The sequence below is a fragment of the Suricata suricatta genome, chromosome 3, assembly GCF_006229205.1.
Source record: "Suricata suricatta isolate VVHF042 chromosome 3, meerkat_22Aug2017_6uvM2_HiC, whole genome shotgun sequence".
In the NCBI taxonomy this organism is placed as follows: domain Eukaryota; kingdom Metazoa; phylum Chordata; class Mammalia; order Carnivora; family Herpestidae; genus Suricata; species Suricata suricatta.
The window spans coordinates 164,010,993-164,031,375 of NC_043702.1; the positions used below are offsets into that span (position 1 = coordinate 164,010,993).

Sequence of the window (20,383 nt, forward strand, 5' to 3'; positions counted from 1 at the left end):
CTCGGAGAGAGCCTGAGGGTAGGGGGTGGGGAGGGGAGCAGGCAGAGGCGTCAGGAAGCCAGGCGCAATTCGGGCCGGAGGGCTAGTGGCTTAGGGGAAAGCCGGGCGAGAGCAAGGCAACACCGACCCCGCCAGGGCGGACGGGGTGCAGGACGAGGAGGGCAGGGGGTCAGCGCGGAGCGACGGAGGAAGCGCAGGGGGGAAGCCGGGTGCCCCGAGGGCAGCGGCGGCGGGGCGGGTTAGAGACCCGAACCAGCCCCGCAGGGGCCGCGGGCGCGGCGGGGGAAAGGAGAAGCGAGGCGGTAGGGGGGAGGCACTTACTGGGGTCCCTCCGCAGGGCGCCGCTGGGGGTCTCCTCCCGCAGATGAGGGAAGAGGAAGTCCCGGGCGGCCTGGAGGTCCTGGAAGTGGCAGAACTGGACAATGGAGCAGGCCATGACTCCAGGCACCCCGCTAGGGCACCCACCTCACCTCACCGCGCCCTGCCCCCCGCTGCCCCACGGCCACAGCCGCCGAGCCCGCACTGATAGAGCCGCGCAGGGGCGGGGAAACCACACCGGAAGCCGTCAGCGCGCTCGGGCCCGCCGCCCCGGAACGCTGCGCATGCGCGGGCCAGCCCGGGCCCAGGGGGCCGGAGAGACCGAGTCACGTGACCCGCAGCTGGCCCGGGGAGCCGACGTCGACGTGGAGGCTGGCTGAGTACTTGAGCCCCAGCTCTGCGCCCAGAGCCGGGAACGAGCCGTTTTATTCGTTCTGGCTTTGAGCCAGAGATGACCTCATTGGACGTTGTCTGCGCCAGCCTTTGAGTCATTTAACCAATCTTATTGATGTCCTACTATTGGCACGATCCTGATATTTCAGAGAAGAATCCCTGCTAAACTCGTGGCAGCCCAGCGGGGGACGGTATCCTGCAAGCATCAGAGTTTGAAGAGATTAGTGTCTCTTCTGGAAATAGGCCCCATTAAGGCTCGCCTTAAGTGCTCCTCCTGCACATTCCCGTAGTACTATGCATGCCTCATATAGTACGGGTTATACTGCATTATGTACTCTTTAAGCTTTCGACTTTCATTTGGCCTTTCATTCATTCTTTCTTTCGTCCATCCATTCAAGCAAGTATTTGTTGCTCGTCTTTTTTATGCCAGCCACGTGAGGCGCTGGGTATAAAAGAATAAAAGATGAAAGGCTTGTTCCCACGGAGCTAAAATTTTAGTGGCACACAAATGGTAGGCAATTAATTACTCAACTATTTAACTGAAATCGTGACAATATAGGGAAGGAAAGAAGTGCAAAGTGGTAGGAACATAACTGGAAACTTTACCTGGTGGTGGTTTTGATTTTGGAGTGGGGGTGGAGTTGCCAGGATCAGAAACAGACTTTGTTGTAAACTCATGTTTAACTCCTCTTCATGTCGACAGTATCTAGCATAGGACCTAGCACATAGTGCTTAATAAACATTTGCTGAGAAACTAAATGGGATGAAATGTGTATGTAAAAAAAAAAGTGCTTATTTTACAAAGCACTTCATATTTCTTAAAGTATTTTTCTGCCCATTGTTTAATTGGATAGTCACAATACCATCTTGAAAGAGTGTGTCTTAGCTCATTTTTTATGAGGAAATGTAGTGTCACTGAGTTCAAGTTGTCTTGAAGTTAGTTTACATTATTTTTTTCTTAAAAGTGAAAAACAAAAAGGAGTGGTTTTAATGTTAGCTTAAAGCACCATAGGCACTCACCTAACTTCCCAAAACCTAAAGTGGCAAACTGAAGTGGTCATCCATTTTGTACAACAGAAAATAAGATGGAAATAAATTGAAGTCAAGCTGATGAAGTCCAGAGCGTTCTTGTCTGTCAAGCCTCTGTACACACTTCATCCTAATAATATAACCATAATTTAGTGCCCAAGTTCCTACTCCATTAATTCCTGTTTCTAGAGTAGAATGGTTTTCACAAAATTAGATAATCTATGCTATCAGGTTAACAGGGATCAGTTCTAACCCTACAAAATATATGGTTGGATTAGACCTACTATAAGGTTCCTCAAACCTCAGAGACCTATAATTCTATGATGCAAACTTGCAGAAAAAGCAAGCTTTCAGTGCTGCTTTTCATCTGAAAAAAAAATGCAATGCTTCCTCAGATCTTCAAGTCCTTAGTGATTAAGGACTTGATTTAGTGACCCTAAAATATGGCGCCTGTACCAAACTAGAATAAAATTAAATTTATATTCCTAGCTTTACAGGATGAATAAGGAACATGTGATACTTTTGGGAAAGATACAGTGTCATTCCTTGAAAACCATTTGAGTTCCTATTCAGGTAAATGTACTTTGTGGAAGTGACTGCCCTTGACCTATTCAGGTAGCCTTTGTTCTGCCCTGAGGCATTCATATATTTCTTGTGTGGCAGCCATTGAATTTCATTACTGCTGGGTTTCAATGGGTGAAGTCCCTGACTTCCTTCCAAGTGGTATTGAAAAGGCTCATTCATGAATGTTTTGAAGGACTTCAGATGCCCTTCACAGAAATTACAACACATTCATGAACTGAACTCTTCCCCCAGGAAGTTGTAAAGCTGCAGGGGATGCCTCCAGAGCTCGGCCGCCTTGGTTTCTGCGAGTGTGGGAGGACTGTGTTAGACAGTGAACATCACCAACCACACAGTCACAAGGAAGCGTGCTGCAGAAAATGTGCAGGCTTTACACATCCCAGAATAGACCGTGTCTCTGAGGTATGAGCGCAGGAGCTAGGAAAAGCACCAAAATCATCCAGATTCTGCAACCAAAATAGTCACAGGAGGGTACGAACATGAACTCTCCAGAATCCATTATTGTGAGTTAGCGCTGAAAACTTGGTAAGAGAGAGGTGTATGTTGTCAGCACTGGGTCCTTGCCCATCTTGAATGGCAGACTGAGGCTGATGGTGTTGAGATACAGAATGGGGGGCAAAGTATGAAAGAAAGAGCAATGTCTCAGAGTCTGGAGACCGTGAGTCTGTCTCAGTGAGACCGCCAATATGTGGCATGAACTTGGGCAAATCATGTCACCTTCCTAGGCCTTTGTCTTTTCACCCGTAAAATGAAGAGAATGGACTCAAAGTCTGTCTCAGGGATTTGCAACTTTGGTAAGATATTAGGAAGGAAAGGGTCTGGGAATTGGAGTTCCTTAAAAGGCGTGATCTATGTAGGCACCCCAATAAGAGGTGTGGGTGGACAGGCATGAAACTTGAGGACACTGAGCATCTTTAAGTGCAAGAAAGGAGAGCAGAGAAGGAGGATGGAAAGACACTGAAACCTCACCTCACAGCCATGCAGAAAATCATCCTTGAATTCACATCTGAATTGAATCGTAAGCAGAAGCAAATATACAACTAGTTTTTATTCAACAAACATCCACAGAGGATAACATCTAACTTATGACACTAAAGGTGATGTGAGCACAATGAAGTGGTAAGGATGAGCCCTCCAGAGGCTCACTACCTAACCGGGAAACAGCTACAAGGGTCTCTAAGTGTGGTGAGTACTATGGGTGACTTTTGATACTCATAAAGGGCTGTGGGAGAAATAAGGGAGAGATTAATATTGGTTAGTAGGCTTGTCCTGTGGGAAAGGAGTGGTGGGGAAGATGTATGAAAGGCAATAAACAGATTGGTTCCAGAGTATAGAGAACCTCAAGGTCCAAATACTACAATCTGAATTTTATTCTGTATGCTAGATATAGCCATTTGAAAAGTTTTTAGAAGAGGTGGGTCATGATGGGGTAGCAGTGTCTTTAGCATGACGAAAGACAGAGATACCTCACGAATGCAGACTGGTGTAGCCGCTCCAGAAAATAGTGTGGAGGTTCCTCAAAAAATTAAAAATAGAACTACCCTATGACCCAGCAATGGCACTGCTAGCAATTTATCTAAGGGATACAGGAGTGCTGATGCATAGGGGCACATGTACCCCAATGTTCATAGCAGCAGTTTCAACAATAGCCAAATTATGGAAAGAGCCTAAATGTCCATCAACGCTGAATGGCTAAAGAAGACGTGGTTTATATATACAATGGGATAATAATTGGCAATGAGAAAGAAGGAAATGTTGCCATTTACAACAATGTGGATGGAACTGGAGGATATTATGCTGAATGAAATAAGTCAGTCAGAGAAGGATAGATATCCTATGTTTTCACTCATATGTGGATCTTGAGAAACTTAACAGAAGACCATGGGGAAGAGAAGGGGAAAAGATAATTACAGACAGAGAGGGAAGGCGGCAAACCATAAGAGACTCTTAAATACAGAAAACGAACTGAGGATTGATGGGGGATGGTGGAGAGGGGAAGGTGGGTGATGGGCATTGAGGAGGGCACTTGTTGGGATGAGCACTGGGTGTTGTATCCAAGCCAATTCGACAATAAATTATATTTTTTAAAAAAAGAGATACCTTAAGATACCATAAAAATATTCTAAACGAGAAGTAATGACAGTGGAAAGTCAGTGCCACTCTGGGGGTGAAATCAGTGGATTTTTAGTGTGTGATTAGATATGGATGGTAAGGAGGGAAGATGAGAGCCAAGGTGACTGATGTTCAAGTGCATTGTGCAAACTGTATGTTCAAGTGCATTGTGTAAACTATAGAGATGTTGGCAATGTCATGTCAGCAACCCAAAGAGAGAATGCCAGAGGAGGAATGGATTTGGGGGCCAACAGGAATAGGATATATTCAGTACTGCATGTGTTAAATTTGAAGTGCCTGTGGAAGAGCTAGGTTTTTAAACGGGGGAGGGGCAGGCATCTGCATAGCTTAATCAGTTAAACGTCCCACTTGATTTGGGCTCAGGTCATGATCTCACAGTTGTGGGATCGAATCCCACATCGGGCTCCGCTCTGAGCATGGAGCCTGCTTAAGATTCTCTCTCCCCACCCCCCACCCTTCTCCCGTCTTAGTTCTCTCTCTCTCTTTCTCAAAATAAATAAACAATTTTTTTAAAAGGAGGGAGTTAAAAACAGAAGTTAGAACTATGGAATTAGGCCAGAGATAAAATTTACCGATGGAAGCCACCCACAGAAGTCATATCAAAAGATGGGGGTAAACATGCCATTGCATTCTGGGGAAAGGAGGGCTGGCAGCCCAGGTAACAAGCAGAAGCACTGTTTTGTAAGGGCAGATGGAGGAAGAGCTCTTGTAAAGGAGACCGAAGAAAAGCACAGAAGTGAACCATCCATAGTAGGACCGTGTCACAGAGGCCAAGGGAGGCAGAAGAAACTTACATGACCCGGTGTATCTGTTGTGTTGAGTTCAATACAGAATTTAAGGGGAGCAAAGTCTGAGAAGAGACGGTTGCATTTTGTAGGTAGGAAGTAACAAAGTAACGCTCCAGCTTATTCAACAGCCAAACTCCTGTTTCCTTGGCAGAAAAGTTGTCACCTAACAGAAGATACCTTCTGACAACCACAGGAGCTAGATAAGGCATTTTTGTCTTTAACTCTGACTAAAGGAGAATTTTTTTAGAGAAAGAATTTTCTTTCTACTGCATTTAACAATTGTGGAAAAAAGAACTAACTTCACTGAACTTTAAATGTTTTATGGCTTGTTTGGAGAGAAGAAAATATATTTATATTTTCAGCATTTTCCAATATCTGTATTGAGCCAAAATCTACTTTATATGGTATAATGTAGTAACATCATTAGCTAAAAAATGTAAGTACTCTAGTGCTTCTAAATCTCCATCTTTGTGTGTGTGTGTGTGTGTGTGTGTGTGTGTGTGTGATTCATAACTTATTTTAGATATGATCAGCATAGAGGCGCCTGGATGGCTCAGTCAGTTAAGCCTCTGATGTCAGCTCGGGTCATGATCTCATAGTTCCTGAGTTCCAGCCCCATGTCAGGCTCTGAGCTGATGACTCAGACACAGCTGGAGCCTGCTTCAAACCTGAATCTCCCTCTCTCTCTGCTCCTCCCCTGCTCATTCTCCCTCTCTCTCCCTCCCCTCAAAAAATAAACATTAAAAAAAAATTTTTAAAAGATATGATTAGCATATAACCTGTTAGTTTCAGGTTCACAACATAATGGCTCAATATTTATGTATGTAAATTACACAATGGTCATCTCAAGTCTAGTTAACGTCTGTCATGATACAGTTACAATTTTTTTTCTTGTGAGAACTTTTGAGATCTCTTAGCCACTGTCAAATAAGCAGCACAGTATTGTTAACTGTAGTCACAGTACATTACATCTCAGAACTTATTTATATGTAGAAGTTTTATCTTTTGATCTCCTTCACCCATTTCATCCACATCCCCATCTCTGGCAACCACCAGAGGTGTTGTCTCTTCGTGAGCTTGGTTTGGTTTTGCCTGGTTTTATTTCTATATATAAGTTCCAACTCTTGACCTTCATGCCTTTAGGACTTGTCTGGTAAATAAGCGGCCATCTTTAAAACAACGAGAACAGGCTTTTGTGAAAGAAATTATCCATTCCCCTTTTTTCTGTACCAAGAGAACTCTCTACTACTGGGGTAGTTAGGTACCCAGATTTAAAAACAAATCTCTCTGGTTCCCCAATCTGGTTCTCAGACTCCCCAATCTCTCTGGACTCTGGGTGTATCCATACAACCGAGTCCTGACCAATTAGATGGAGCATGTATTATTGAAATTGTCGGAAGAGATTTCCAGAAAGTTTACTTAAAAGAGGAACAGACAGCTAAGAACGTCCCTTTTGGCTTTTCTTTCTCCTTTTCTGTTTCTTTCATAGAATTTGACCTTCTGGCTAAAGCGTCAGCATCCATTTTAGACAATGAAATGACCTCAACCACGGTAGAGCATGAAGACAGGAGCTTGGTCTCCTTTGCTTTGTGAAGATGCCCTGTCGTGGTTGGTCAGCCACATCTGGGCTGCTTTTACATGAGAAAATCAATTTTTATGTGTTTCAGCTACTGTTATTTTGGGTTTTCTGTTATTGTAGCAGAACCTAATTCTGACACAGTATGATCCAAATAGCCAAGAAGAACTTTTCATGAAAGAAGCTTGGTCTGCTCCATACGTCCTGTTTAAACAAAAACATTTTCATTTCTTGGATATTCTTTTTCTCTAGTGTAAGAAGAGATTAGACCCACTACTTGGAGTATTGAATTGTTCAAATACTTTCGTTTCATCTGGACATAAAAATATACTCCACGGGGCACCTGGGTGGCTCAGTCGGTTGAACGTCCAGCTTCGCCTCAGGTCATGATCTCATGGCTCGTGAGTTCAAGCCCCACATCAGGCTCTGTGCTGACGACTCAGAACCTGGAAACTGTTTCAGATCCTATGTCCCTCTCTTGCTCTGCCCCTCCCCCACTCATTCATATTCTCTGTCTCTCTCTCTCTCTCAAGAATAAACATTAAGAACATTTTTTAATATACCCCAGATGACTTAATATTTCTTGTTGTCTTATTTTTGGCACAACTCAAATAGATCCTTAAAAGGTTCTGTGAAATAAGGAAATATCCCCAGGTTATGCTTAGTAGCAGAGTGAAAAGTTCCAACTAGTGGTTTTCAAAATGGAAAATAATCAAGGGCAGGTCAACAAAAGGGCAAATTGCTGGAAGGAGTTCTGTTTAAACCTAGGACCCCGAGTCCAAAACGCCATCACACTGGGATTTGTGAGCTATGACAGCTGAGGCTGGCATTCTCCTTCGCTGTGGTTTCCATGCCCTCGTACATCCTTGCCTTAAGTGTCTCCCAGTCCTCGGCTTCAGTGAGGCTGCATCCTCTAGCCCCTTTCTTCCCCTCTGATCATTTTATTTCTGGATATTTTATTAGCTTCTTATCTTTCCACACTCCTCCAGTCCCTTCTTCAAAGTCACTCTTCTTCCAGACTCCTTTGTTTCTGTTAATAGTATTAATCTCCTGTTGGTGGATCATGTAATAACAAAAAGACTAAAAATATCCTTGGTGCACCTGACTGGTTCTGTCAAGCAGAGCATGCGACTTGACTAAGTTCAGGTCCCATGTCGGGGGTAAAGATTCGTTAATAAATAAAAGTTTTTGTGGTGCCTGTGTGGCTCAGTCGGTTGAGCATCCAACTCTTGGTTTTGGTTTGGGTCATGATCACATGGTTGGGGAGTTCGAGCCCTGTGTCACGTCCTTCACTGACAGTGGAGGCTGCTTGTGATTCTCTCCCTCCCCCCATCCCTGCCTGCCCTTCCCCTGCTTTCACGTGCACCCATGCTCGCGCTCTCTCTCAAAAATAAATAAACTTTTAAAAATGAATAAATGAATGAATAAATAAATAAAAGGGTTTTTCCCCATTTTTAAAAATAGAATAAAAATAGCCTTTTCCTCCCCTTGTTCACCAGCCAGCCACCAAGTTCTATTGTTTTAATCCTCAAAATGTCATTCAGATTGATATCCTTTCCATCCTCATCTCCTTTTTAAAAAATCTTTATTTATTTTGAGAGAGAGAGAGAGGAGGGGACAGGGAAAAGAGAGAGAATCCCAACATAGGGCTCGGTGGATCTCACCCATCTCGTGAAACATGAGATCATGATCTGAGCCGAAATCAAAAGTTTGACCCTTAGCTGAACGAGCCACACAGGTGCTCTGCACGCTCCGTGTCCTTAATCCAGACCCTCATGGCCGCTCCCCTGAACTGTCCATAGCCCCTTGACTCTTCTTCTTATTCCAGGGTCTTCACTCTTCAATCATCCTTTACATTGCTGCCAGAATTGTCTTCCTGACAACGTGACTTGGTAAATCTTCCAATAACACTTTCATTCATTCTTTAACTTGTTCATTCATTTAAGAGCAATTTCTGAGGGGCCCATGAGGTACTGTGAATAACTGGGGGCCCTGTGGACATGAGTATAAGTAAGACCCAGTACTGGTGCAGGTGGTGGGTTTCCAAGACACAAAAGGATTAAAATACGACAAGGGTGCAGAGCAGGGGATTCTACCACAGCTCTGGGATTCAGAAAAGGCTTTCTGTAGGTAATATCTGAGCTGAGTCTTGAGAGTCAATAGGTTTTAGATGGCTGATGATGGTGCAAGGAAGAGGGGAGAAAGTAACCCAAGCAAGGGAAACATCAACAAAGGCTTGGGAGCACCAGTCACTTGTGTGTATAGAGAAACACAAGCAGCTGTTTCTAGAGTGTGAAATGTGACACCATGGTCAGAGCTAGTCCAGAGAGCTGGCCTGTGTGACCTTAAACATCCTCAGATTTCTTTTCCTCCAGAAATTAAGGACTAATCAATATTGCTTAGTTTGCTTAAAGGTGAGAAAAATCTCCTTTTGTTTATTTTCTTCATCAGTGCCACCTTTCACATCTTGCTTGCAGTCTAAAGGACTGAAAGGAGGGGACAGGGCTTGGTAGGTTGGAGTCATAATACGCTAATAAGGCCTAGCTCCACATGACCTACCCAACGATTTCCACTAGAGGCTAGATTTGCGTTGAATGTTGGCTTTCTGTTCCTCTTCGGTAAAGCTTTCTCAGACTACTCGAGTCTAGAGTTGAAGAACTTTCCTTTATGTGCTCAGTGAAGCATTCTCCTCTTTCAGCTCCTTTAATTTCTTCTCCTTACATTGACTGGCATTAGGAGACCCCATGTCTCATTCTTCTTCATGTGGTTTTGTTCCGTTAGATGTAGTCAGTGAGAATAGTCGGTCAGCAGCCACTGATGCGCTATCTGTTGGACATATCTGTCAAATCTTTTGACAAATCCAATATTTACTAGTATCTTGATTAGTTGAATCTTCTGTTCTCAGCCATACTTGATTCTTCTCTTTCTTGGACCAGATGGCACCTGGAAGGTTTGAGCCCTTGAGGACGATAGACCCACACAAAGGTATGCTGGAACATTCTAAAGTCGTTAATTATCGAACACTCGCTATACGCTGCCTCTCTACCCAGTACACTTTGAAACCCTTTCAAGGTCAGCTCCACTCTCACCTTTTTGGTGAAAGAGCTGACTTCTTCCGGCAAAACCAGTCACTTTGAACCCCCATGGCTTTGTTTCTGTGTATCTCTTCTAAAATCTGGTTAACTGTTTATATTTCTGTCTCCCCCACTAGATGGTGATGTCCTCAAGGGCAGGCATTATGACCTGTTTACCTTTGTGACATTCATTCACTCATTCAACACATTTTGTAAAGTTTATTTATTTTGAGAGAGAGAGAAAAAGAGAGAAGGTGGGATGGAGAGAAACTGAATCCCGGGCAGGCTCTGCACTGTCAGCATAGAGCCTGACTCAGGGCCTGAACTCACAAACCGCGAAATGGTGACCTGAGCCGAAATCAGGAAGTCCGATGCTCAACCGACTGAGTCACCTAGGCACCCTTCAATATGCTTTTAAAAATACCTACTAGGTATGAGGAGCTAAACATACAACTCCTCCCCCGTACGCAAAAGAAACACATGACAGTGCTAATAGATAATAGACTCCAGCCACGCACATAGATAAACGAGCAATTTTAACTCCATTTTGAAAGTGCAATGTTGAACCTACAAAGGACCCATAAAAAGGGCACCTCACTTTGAAGATCAGGGGGGACTTCCTGGAGGAAGCATCATCTAAGCTGAGACCAGAAGGATTGAGGAGATGTTAGTTAGATATAAAGTGGATGGCAGACAGAATGAGAACAGAGAGGGCAAAGTATTCTGAGACACAGAGGAATAGCTCAAAACCCAGAGGAGAGAGGACATAGTATATGTAGAGTTTGAACATCCTTTTAGCCAATCTAGAGCAAAAAGAAAAGCATTAAGATAAAGCTGGAGATGTAAAGGGGGAAAAAGCATGAAAGGACTCAAGGACGGGCACTCTGGTTTATTCACATTTGTTCCTGTCCCTAGTGCCTAGCAGAGTGCCTGACAAACCAGTCGCTGGCTAACGGCTGTGGAGGAGAGGAAAGGAGGTGTGTGCTGGCACTACAGCAGCTGGTGCATACATGATAGGAAACGCAGACCCTGCCTGCCCTCAGGGCCATGGGAAAGACAAGACACCTCTGTCAAAATAGGTAAATAAGAGCAGGCTCCATCTGATGAGATACCAAGAGAGCGGTACTCGGCAAACACGGTTAACTCTAGAGCGACTGCGGTCACCAGGACGTGGCTGGAAAGCCTATGTCAAGAAAATGGGACTGGCTGCATCCGTGGGACTAGTATGGTTTATAGGGAAAAAAGAAGTAGGACATTCTGAATTTTACCACGTGGAGGTGAGGGCATGGAGAGGCGGGGTGAAGGAGGAAGAGAATCTCTTATAAACTTTGCTTGGCTCCTCTCGCAGTCAATCTCTGTTTAATGAAGAGATGTTTTGAGGACATCAGCGTATTTGCAGAGAGGCCCCACCGCATAGGGCATGGGGTTCTGTCTAGGAAGACCTGCTCATGAAATCACAGCCCACGAGACTCCGGTTCATGAACTTGACCTGAAGTGAACACACTTTCTAGTATGGATTTCTAGTATGGACGTGCGTTCTGGAAAAAAACAAAAAAAGGCACGGAGATCCAAAATGTGCTCCGTGTTCACTGTTCAGCTAATGTAAAAATACCATTTTCCAAACAGGATCATCTTTGCTTTACAAAAGCAACCAGCACCCTACCAATTTCAAGAGCCAAGAAAATTCCAGAGCAGCAAGTCTGTGGATAGTTCCTGAGAGCCTGCCTAATGGAACTTGACTTCTACCGTCCTGGCTAAGTGCTTTAGTAAATGTGCTGCCATGTCACTCTCGTCTTGTAAACACATTCCTGTTGCAGCTTGCGTGTCTCAGTTGGATGTCTTTGACTTTTTGTTTTTCCAATTTTAGGGTGTGAAATTATTTTCTCTAAATGTAATGGTTCTTAGTCTATGAAATTAAAATGTATTTTTCCCCTCATGCTTTTTTGTCTCTTTTAAGCTTTAAAATTTTTCAGCATTCTTTTTCAGTCTTGGCTATTGTTTGTGATAGTCTCAAATTTAGAATAATCCTGAAATTTTTTTATTGAACTTTTTTCCCCTTCTCTCTTAGAAAATCTTTAAATTTTGACCATCACATTCATGCTGTTTGTTTATAGACTATGACTTAAAAGTGGGGATTCACTCTAGAATTTGAAAATACACTTGCAGACAAATCTTGACCAGAGTTTTTGTTTCCATGCACAGATGCCTTTTCATCAGGCTAGCCATACTGTTTTATTTGCTTTATGATAATTTTAGCAGTTTTTCATCCTCCTTTCCAAGTCAGTTTGAATTAATATTGTAAATAAGTTTTTATAAAGTATGATTATAAGATTAAAAATATTTTTTAATCATTAGTTAACATTTACGAGCTGTGGTATGCTCAGGCTGCGTCCGACCAGATTGCCAGAGCTGATGATTGTTAACTCTTCAGGAAATGTATAAACCATTTGCTTTTAGCTTAGTGTCTTAGGATCTGCCACTGTGAGAGAATTTACACCAGAGAAATCAGCAAACGCTACAAATTGGGATTCATTCTTTCTACCCTTACCAAAACCAGTTGTTAAATATTTACCAGTGCACTGCTGACTATGGTCCAGGTAATTAAAAAAAAAAAAAGATCTTTAGTTTGTGCTTCCATAACATAGAGCTTTTAAAAATGTCTCAAGGAGCGCCTGGGTGGTTCATTCGGTTAAGCATCCAGCTTCGGCTCAGGTCATGATCTCATGATTCATGGGTTTGAGCCCCACGTCAGGCTCTGTGCTGACAGCTCAGAGCCTGGAGCCTGCCTCAGATTCTATGTCTCCCTCTCTCTCTGACCCTCCCCTGCTTGTGCTCTCTCTCTCTGTGTCTCAAAAATAAATAAATAAAAGTGTCTCGAATAGGTGTTCATGATTATGTGACATTTATGTTTAAATAAATCGATCCTGCACTACACATATCTTAGTACCTGGTCCTCTTGGTCAGACTTACATGAATGCGTAGGACGCTGTCATTTGGCCAGAGCAGGGGCGGGCTGTGAAGTCAGAGCGTCCTGAGTGTGAGCTCTGGCACAATTATTGTTGGTGGTATAAGCAGCCAGGTTGCTCTAATCTCTCTACACTCAATGTCATCTCCTGTAACATTACCTAATGTGTGTCAACCGCTCAGCACAGTTCTACTGGGCATTGACTTTGTTCTACTGGATCCAAGATGTCATTGCTTCAGAGATGGACCATTATTTCATATACCACAAAAAATAAGAAACATTGTCAGATAAACTGTAACATAGCTTTTTTAATTTTTAGTAGAGTGTATCTCCCTTACAGTGTCATTAAAATGTGGAAAATATATATCTTAGAATCAATGATATATGACGGCGAGCTTTCAAACATTTTCTACAATGAGAACACATGACAATGAGAAATTTCCTCAGTAGGCTTCCTCTCCTGTGGAAATAGCAGTGTAGGGGGTTTCTGGAATGAACCAATATAAAAGAGATCCGGTTGGAATCATGAGATCACAGTCTTGTCTAAGTACTGCTGTGCTTTTAGTTCTTTTCTAAACTTTTAGAACGATGTACACATTCTCTTTCTTTTTTTTTGATGCAGATACCACCACACTTTCCCCTGATGTTGTCACAAGTATTTTAAATGAATTAATTTATTGACAGCGGAACCTGTATCTATGCTATCTGCTAGTCAAATATAAAAAAATCATAATGATGTTTATTATTAATTATTTATTTCTTGATAATCATGCCCTCCGTCTTCTGCCAAGTCGCTTCTGAATTTAAAAGGTAAATGAGGGGCGCCTGGGTGGCTCCGTCAGTTAAGCCTCCGACTTCGGCTCAGGTCAGATCTCACCTTCGTGGGTTCGAGCCCCACGTCAGGCTCTGTGCTGACAGCTAGCTCAGAGCCTGGAGCCTGCTTCTGGTTCTGCGTCTCCTTCTCTCTCTGCCCCTCCCCCTCTCATGCTCTGTCTCTCTCTGTATCAAAAATAAATAAAACATTAAAAAAATTAAAAAAAAAAGGTAAATGAAACTAAAATACATTTCAACATTTTCTGTGTGAGCCATGGTAAATTCTTTGTTCCTAACAGACAAACAGTAACACAGAGCTACATATTTATTTGCTGTCTTTCTTACCACATAGGTTAATTATATCTTATTGGGAAAAGAGCCATTGAATTGATATGTCTGTCTGCCACTTAAAGGATGAAACTTAATTGTGACATTGTAGGAGACCAATGACCGAGGATTAGATAAACTCTACATTGATTACATTCAAAATACAAATAGCCAGCAGATAATTTATGGTGGGTTATGAGTGACAATGTAGATGGCAAAAATGCAAGAAAACAAAAAACACTCATTTTTAAAAGATCAAATGTCAAAGCAAACTGAAGTGTTGAATCCATTTTAAAAACCACTTAATGGGGCGTCTTGGTGGCTCAGTTGGTTGGGCGGCTGACTTCAGCTCAGGTCATGTTCTCGCAGTTCGTGGGTTCTAGCCCCGCGTCAGGCTCTGTGCTGACAGCTCAGAGCCTGGAGCCTGCTTCTGATTCTGTGTCTCCCTCTCTCTCTGACTACCCCCACTCATTCTCTGTGTCTCTCTCTCAAAAATAAATAAATGTTTAAAAATATTTAAAATAAATAAATAAATAAAAACCACTTATTCTGAAGAAGCATTGTGTTTGAAAAGACAAATGGCCAGATAATCATTTGTAAGCAGGAAAAGAAATCATTTGTTGTTGCAGAATTTGAAAAACAACACTCTGACTTTTAGATTGTCCAGTAATTTCTTTGCAACTAGTAATTTTAAAAATATAGCTATGAAACAGTTCTGCTATTACCACTGAATGCTTAATGAGTAACGATTTATATATAAAAGGAGTAAAATCAAGGAGTGTTTATTATGTAGTTTATGCTTTATGTAATTCTAGGAGTCTCACATATCAAGTGCACTTTCACCATTAAGATCAGGAAACTATTTGCCGACCTTCATTCAATCAGAGAATAGACTCTGATTGTGTAGTATATATAACAACTGTCAATTTAAAAAACTACTATCATTAATGCTGCTATGAACTGAATATAAATTTTGTGTGGAAATGAGCCACTTACATTCTATTTTTTAAAAATATGTATAATCTCATCTTACATTTTTATTAACTAATTTAACCACATACTATGAATCCTTGGACATCTTCTGTCATTCTGTTTCCATTTATCCATTCTGTTCCTCTCCCCATTTTGATCACTGCATCTTCCCACACTAACTGTGTACTCTCTGAGCGCATGACTCTATAGCATATACATCCATTCTAGCTAAATTACATCCCCCCCCCCAAAAATTTACTCTTTGGAGAACAGTATTTTTTGCAAGGTATGACATTAAGCTCCGTAAACCTGGCAAAATCCATTTTGTGATTTTTTTCCTAAAGAAATTAAATTTCAAAAGTGCTGAAATGTTAAGCAATGAATAAAACAAGGGAATCAATAATTCACTAATGTATTAATAAATATTTCAGTGCTGAGTGGAGTCCCGGTTAATGCATGTTAATATCTTAGTAAGTGAAATTCCTTGAATGTTTTATATGTTATAACTTACACTATTTAGTATTACTGACCATGGATCTATAGATGAAATATTTAACAGAACTCAGTAATGAATATGAAAAGAACACTTTATAGATGTTTTAATAAATGAACTCAATGATTGTATAAGACATTCAAAGACAAAGACATGTATTTATCCCACCCTTGCTCTCATTTCATTGTACTTATCTGGACTCTTTTTACTTAAAATAGACCGACAGAATGAATTCTGAACACAATATTAAGAGGATTGTTGCTATTTCAATAAACTTATAGCCTCTATGTTGCACATATGTCCCTGAAATGTTGTCTTCAGATGGATATTTTAAACTCATGTTTTAGGGGCACCTGGGTGGCTCAGTCATTAAGTGTCCTACTTCGGCTCAGGTCATGATCTCATGGCTTGTGAGTTCGAAACCTGCGTCCGGCTCTGTGCTGACAGCTCACAGCCTGGAGCCTGCTTCCGATTCTGTGTGTGCGTCTTTCTCTCACTCCTCCCCTTTTTGTGTGTGTGCTCTCGCTCTCTCTCTCAAAAATAAATAAACATTAAAAGAAATTAAAAGAAAAAATAAGCTCATACTTCATTTTTACTACTTCAATCTTTAGCAGTTCATTTTTAAAGATGGACAATATCATGTAGGATGAAGAGTTTATCGGCAATGTCAACCGCAAATTGTCCCTTTGGTCACATGAGCATTATCATACACATGCTCACAGTCATGAGTTAAGCCTGATAATCTCACTAACGTGTGCACAGCCAACTATAATTTCAGAAACTGTTTTACGGCAGGGCACCTTGACATTTGGGCCTAATAATTCGTTGTTATGGGGACTGTCCTGTCCTGTATACTGTAGGATGTTTTAAAGTATCCAGGCCTTTATACACCAGGTACCAGTAACTGGTCTTGCCCCTGGCCGTGACCACCAAATGTATCTCCAAACATTGCCAAATGTCCCCTGGGGGAACAAAATCATCCCCTGTCAAGAACCACTGGTTTTACAGTTACATATTTTCTCGAAGGAACTTAGGAGTCATAACATAAGAAAGTGTCAAAAATCCTTTACTGTAACAGAAAGTGGCTAGTCATCTATACTGATCAATCCTTGTAAAATCAACTTTCTTGAAATACAACTTACATAGATTAAATTACATAGATTTTCATTGCACAGTTTGATGAGTTCTAGCAAATATATACACCCACCGAAGTCTTGACCCCAGTCAAGATATAGAACATTTCTGGGGTTGGGGAGGGCCTGGCTGGCTCAGTCTGTGGAGTGTGCAACTCTTGATCTTACTGTCATGAGCCTGAGCCCCATATTGGACATAGAGACTTTTTGGAAAAAAAAATGATATAGAACATTTCCATCACCTTAGGGAGTTTCATCCTGCCACTTTGTTTGCTGTCAGTTCCAGGCTCTATGAATCCAACCCCTCTCCCAGAGAAGCACTGACTTCTATTATAATAAAGTAGTTTTGGCTATTCTAGAACTTCATATAAATGGGAATAAGCAACAATGGACTCTTTTGTGTCTGATTTCTCTCACTCACAAAATCTCTGTGAGATTTATGCATATCAGAAATGTGTTCATTTAAAAATTTTTTTAATGTTTTTTATTTGTTTTGGAGAGAGAGAGAGAGAGAGAGAGAGAGAGAGACAGAGAGACAGAGAGACAGAGAGACAGAGAGACAGAGCTTGAGTTGGGGGAGGGGCAGAAAGAGGGAGACACAGAATCTGAAGCAGGCTCCAGGCTCCGAGCTGTCAGCCCAGAGCCTGAAATGGGGCTTGAATTCATGGACCACAAGATTGTGACCTGAGCTAAAGTTGGATGCTTAATTGACTGAGCCACCCAGGCACCCTTGTTAATTTTTATTTCTGAGTAGTATCTATTTGTTTCATTATATCCAACATGTTTATCCATTCACCTATTGATGGACTGAGGTTGTTTTCAGTTTGGGGCTATTACAAACAAAATTGTTTTGAACTTTCATGCACAGGCCTTTGTATACACATATATTTTTACAACTCTTAGTAAACCCCTAGAACCGGCATTGTTATATCAGAAGACAGGTGTTTTATTACCTTCAGAGATAAGTGGTTGTACCCTTTTACACTCTTACCAACAATGCATAAAATTTCTAGTTATTACACACTCACATCAACACTTGGTATTGTCAGTCATTTTAATTTTAGTTGTTTTCATGATTCTGTAGTGGTATCTCATTGATTTTAATTTGCTTTTTTTCTGATAACTAATGATGTTGAGAACATTTTTATGTGCTAATGGACCATTCATGTACTTTCTTTTGTGAAGTGTTTGTTCAAGGCTTTTGCTCATTCTCCAGTTGGGTTACTTTCTTGTTGTTGAGTTGTAAGAGTTATTTATGTATTCTGGATACAAGCACTTTGTCATATGTGTGTGTGTATGTGTGTGTGTGTGTGCATATATACGTATGTTCATATGTCTGTATACATACACACATATAAAACATATATATACACATATATTTAGTGAATAGTTCATCCTGTTTGTCCTGTTTACCTGGTCTTATCAGGTAGACTCTTTACAACAGAACCACTATAAAGATTGCATTTAGAGGATCTCATTATTCGAAGTAAGTCCTCATGAGATTACTTTTATAAAGTAACCAACTAAAGACAGGTTTACTCAATTTACATATAAATGGTTTCCCTACTGAAAGACTGCATAATCCTAAATGATATTTGCTACACATAAAAAAGAACCACTTGTGCCCCAACACAACTAACAACTTTGTAATAGTAAATAATCAACAATCTAAAAAGCAACACTTGCTCCTGGAGAGCTGTATATATGTATGGCTCAATGTAAAGTAACTCCATGGACTGATATGAAGACAGTGGGGAGAAGTGACGTTGGTAGCTACGGTGGAATACTTTGAAATATCCCTCACCCAACATAGAGAGTTTGAATGCAATTTCTTTGGCTAGAGAAAACACCATTAAAAGAAGATAATTAAATAATTATGAACTACAGTAGGATCATAGAAATGTATAAATTTAGGCCTGGAGAGAAATCTAGAGACCATTTAGCCCAATATTCTCCTCTCACAATTGAATAAATGGAGACAGAATAACGTAACCATTGTAGAACTAGACCAACATGGAGGGCTTGCTAAGCAAGGCATGCGTAGTTTGTCGGCAGTACAGTATGTGTACTGTGTTATACAGAGAGGGGATGCCACACTATATAGACAGCTTATGCTGTGCTCTCTATACATATACAATGTGAAGATATCATGGTGACGATGATGAGGATGAGGATGATGAAGAAAAAACAGAAAATTCTTGCTATTCTTTGGTATATTCTCCCCCAAGGAATCCTATATTTTAAGGTACCACACCATTTGTTATTAAAGGAGGTGCTAGAGTATAGACGTGATAGGATTATCTGGGTTGGGTTCCAGATTAGGCCACCCCAACTGCACTATTTCCTAAATAGTCTGTAAATTTTTCCAGAATTGTACTGCGTTTATCTAAGGAAACAAAGGAGGAAATGCTACTTAGCTTCCTCGGAGCAGGGCCCTTGGAAAATAGTGAAGTTTGGAGTTAGCCTAGAAAGTCCCCACCTTTGTGTGGTTCTACCCCCACTGTTTCACATTTCCAGATTTCAGTCAGTTTCCCAGATCATCCACTCTGTGCGTTGAAAGGAGGGGAGAAGACACAAATGAATGTTAAGTCATTCTTCCATCCTCAATAACTGTGTCACTGCCTCGCTTCTGAATGTCCCTCAGCGCCCACTGAATGAAGTTCATCCTCCTTAAATGAGAGGATTTAGGAAAAGGTGCCAGCGTGGTGACTGGCACACAGTAGGGTACAACAAATATTAGCTTCCAACCTTTGTTCATGGCAGTGGTGTTAAGTTTTAAGGGAGGATTTTTTCCACATAGAGCCAGGTCTGCTCAGATAAGCTCTCTTGGCAATGCTGGAAGGTGCATTGTTTCTAAACTAGTCCTTCCCTAAGTGAGCACCCCTTTAAAAATCTTAGCTTTAGGAAGGACAGTCTCAGTGCCCAAGACATAATCTTGTATCCCAGGTGAGCATAGAAGGTGCCCTGATTAACCAAGGCTGACGGATGCTGCTTGCAGTTCAAGTATAGCTCAGCAAACTTACTTCTCTGTTTCAGTCTCTGTTTCATTTCTAGCATGTGCAATTTTCCTGTCCCCTCAGCTACAATTTAAAAGAATATTTCTTGGGGTGCCTGGTAGCTCAGTTGGTTAACTGTCTGACTTGCGCTGAGGTCATGATCTTATGGTCCATGGGTTTGAGCCCCGTGTAGGGCTGTGTGCTGACAGCTCAGAGCCTGGAACATGCTTAGGATTCTGTGTCTCTCTCTTTCTCTGCCTCCTCCTCCCACACCTATCCTCTCTCTCTCTCTCTCTTCCTCTCTCTCTCAAAAATAAATAAACATTAAAAAAATTTTAAAGAGTTATTTCTTATATTTTACCCAGCATTTTGAGATGCTTAGAGCTGAAAGATTGTCAGATATTTTTAGTTCTCCTTCTAGCTGGAAACAGAACTCTCTCAAAGTCTTTCTTTTTAAGACCTTTACATTTGGTTTTTATTTAAAGTAAAGCTTTGAGGTATTTTTTTTTCCATTTTGAATAAAAAAATATAATGAAAGTACAAACCATAAAAATCTGAATGAAAATGAAATCAGTGCACACATTTAAAAGGGAATGAGTCGTTGGCCTGCGTTTTGTATTAAGCAGTTTGCTCTTGCAAGTGCTAAGGGAGGCTTCCTAATGCAGTTGAAGAAAATGGATTTCTGCCTTCTGGGTTTGAGTCTTTGCCCTTCCTCTTATTCTTTATTTAACCCTGGATATGTGATTTATCCCCTGAGAGACTTCGTTTTCACCTTTAAAATAGGAACAGTG

The 20,383-nt window shown here is 41.4% G+C and overlaps 1 protein-coding gene and 2 long non-coding RNA genes across 4 annotated transcripts in view; 1 reads left to right on the top strand and 2 right to left on the bottom strand.

Annotated features, from left to right (window-relative positions):
- Positions 1 to 563, bottom strand: part of RAB3GAP2 (RAB3 GTPase activating non-catalytic protein subunit 2) — a 100,236-nt gene extending 99,673 nt beyond the window's left edge. For both annotated transcript variants that reach the window (XM_029935659.1, XM_029935658.1), the window contains exon 1: positions 322 to 563. In XM_029935659.1, the coding sequence (XP_029791519.1) occupies positions 322 to 436 (115 nt within the window). In that variant the 5' untranslated portion in view covers positions 437 to 563. The remainder of the gene's footprint in view (positions 1 to 321) is intronic.
- Positions 564 to 6,222: 5,659 nt separating this feature from the next.
- Positions 6,223 to 9,963, bottom strand: LOC115286827. Its single transcript, XR_003906303.1, has 2 exons — positions 9,909 to 9,963; positions 6,223 to 6,412 (listed from the first exon to the last, which is right to left on the bottom strand). It is a non-coding gene; the product is annotated as an uncharacterized LOC115286827 (long non-coding RNA).
- On the top strand, positions 9,158 to 11,680 carry LOC115286826. The gene is made up of 3 exons (XR_003906302.1): positions 9,158 to 9,233; positions 9,725 to 9,804; positions 11,520 to 11,680. It is a non-coding gene; the product is annotated as an uncharacterized LOC115286826 (long non-coding RNA).
- Positions 11,681 to 20,383: the final 8,703 nt, after the last annotated feature.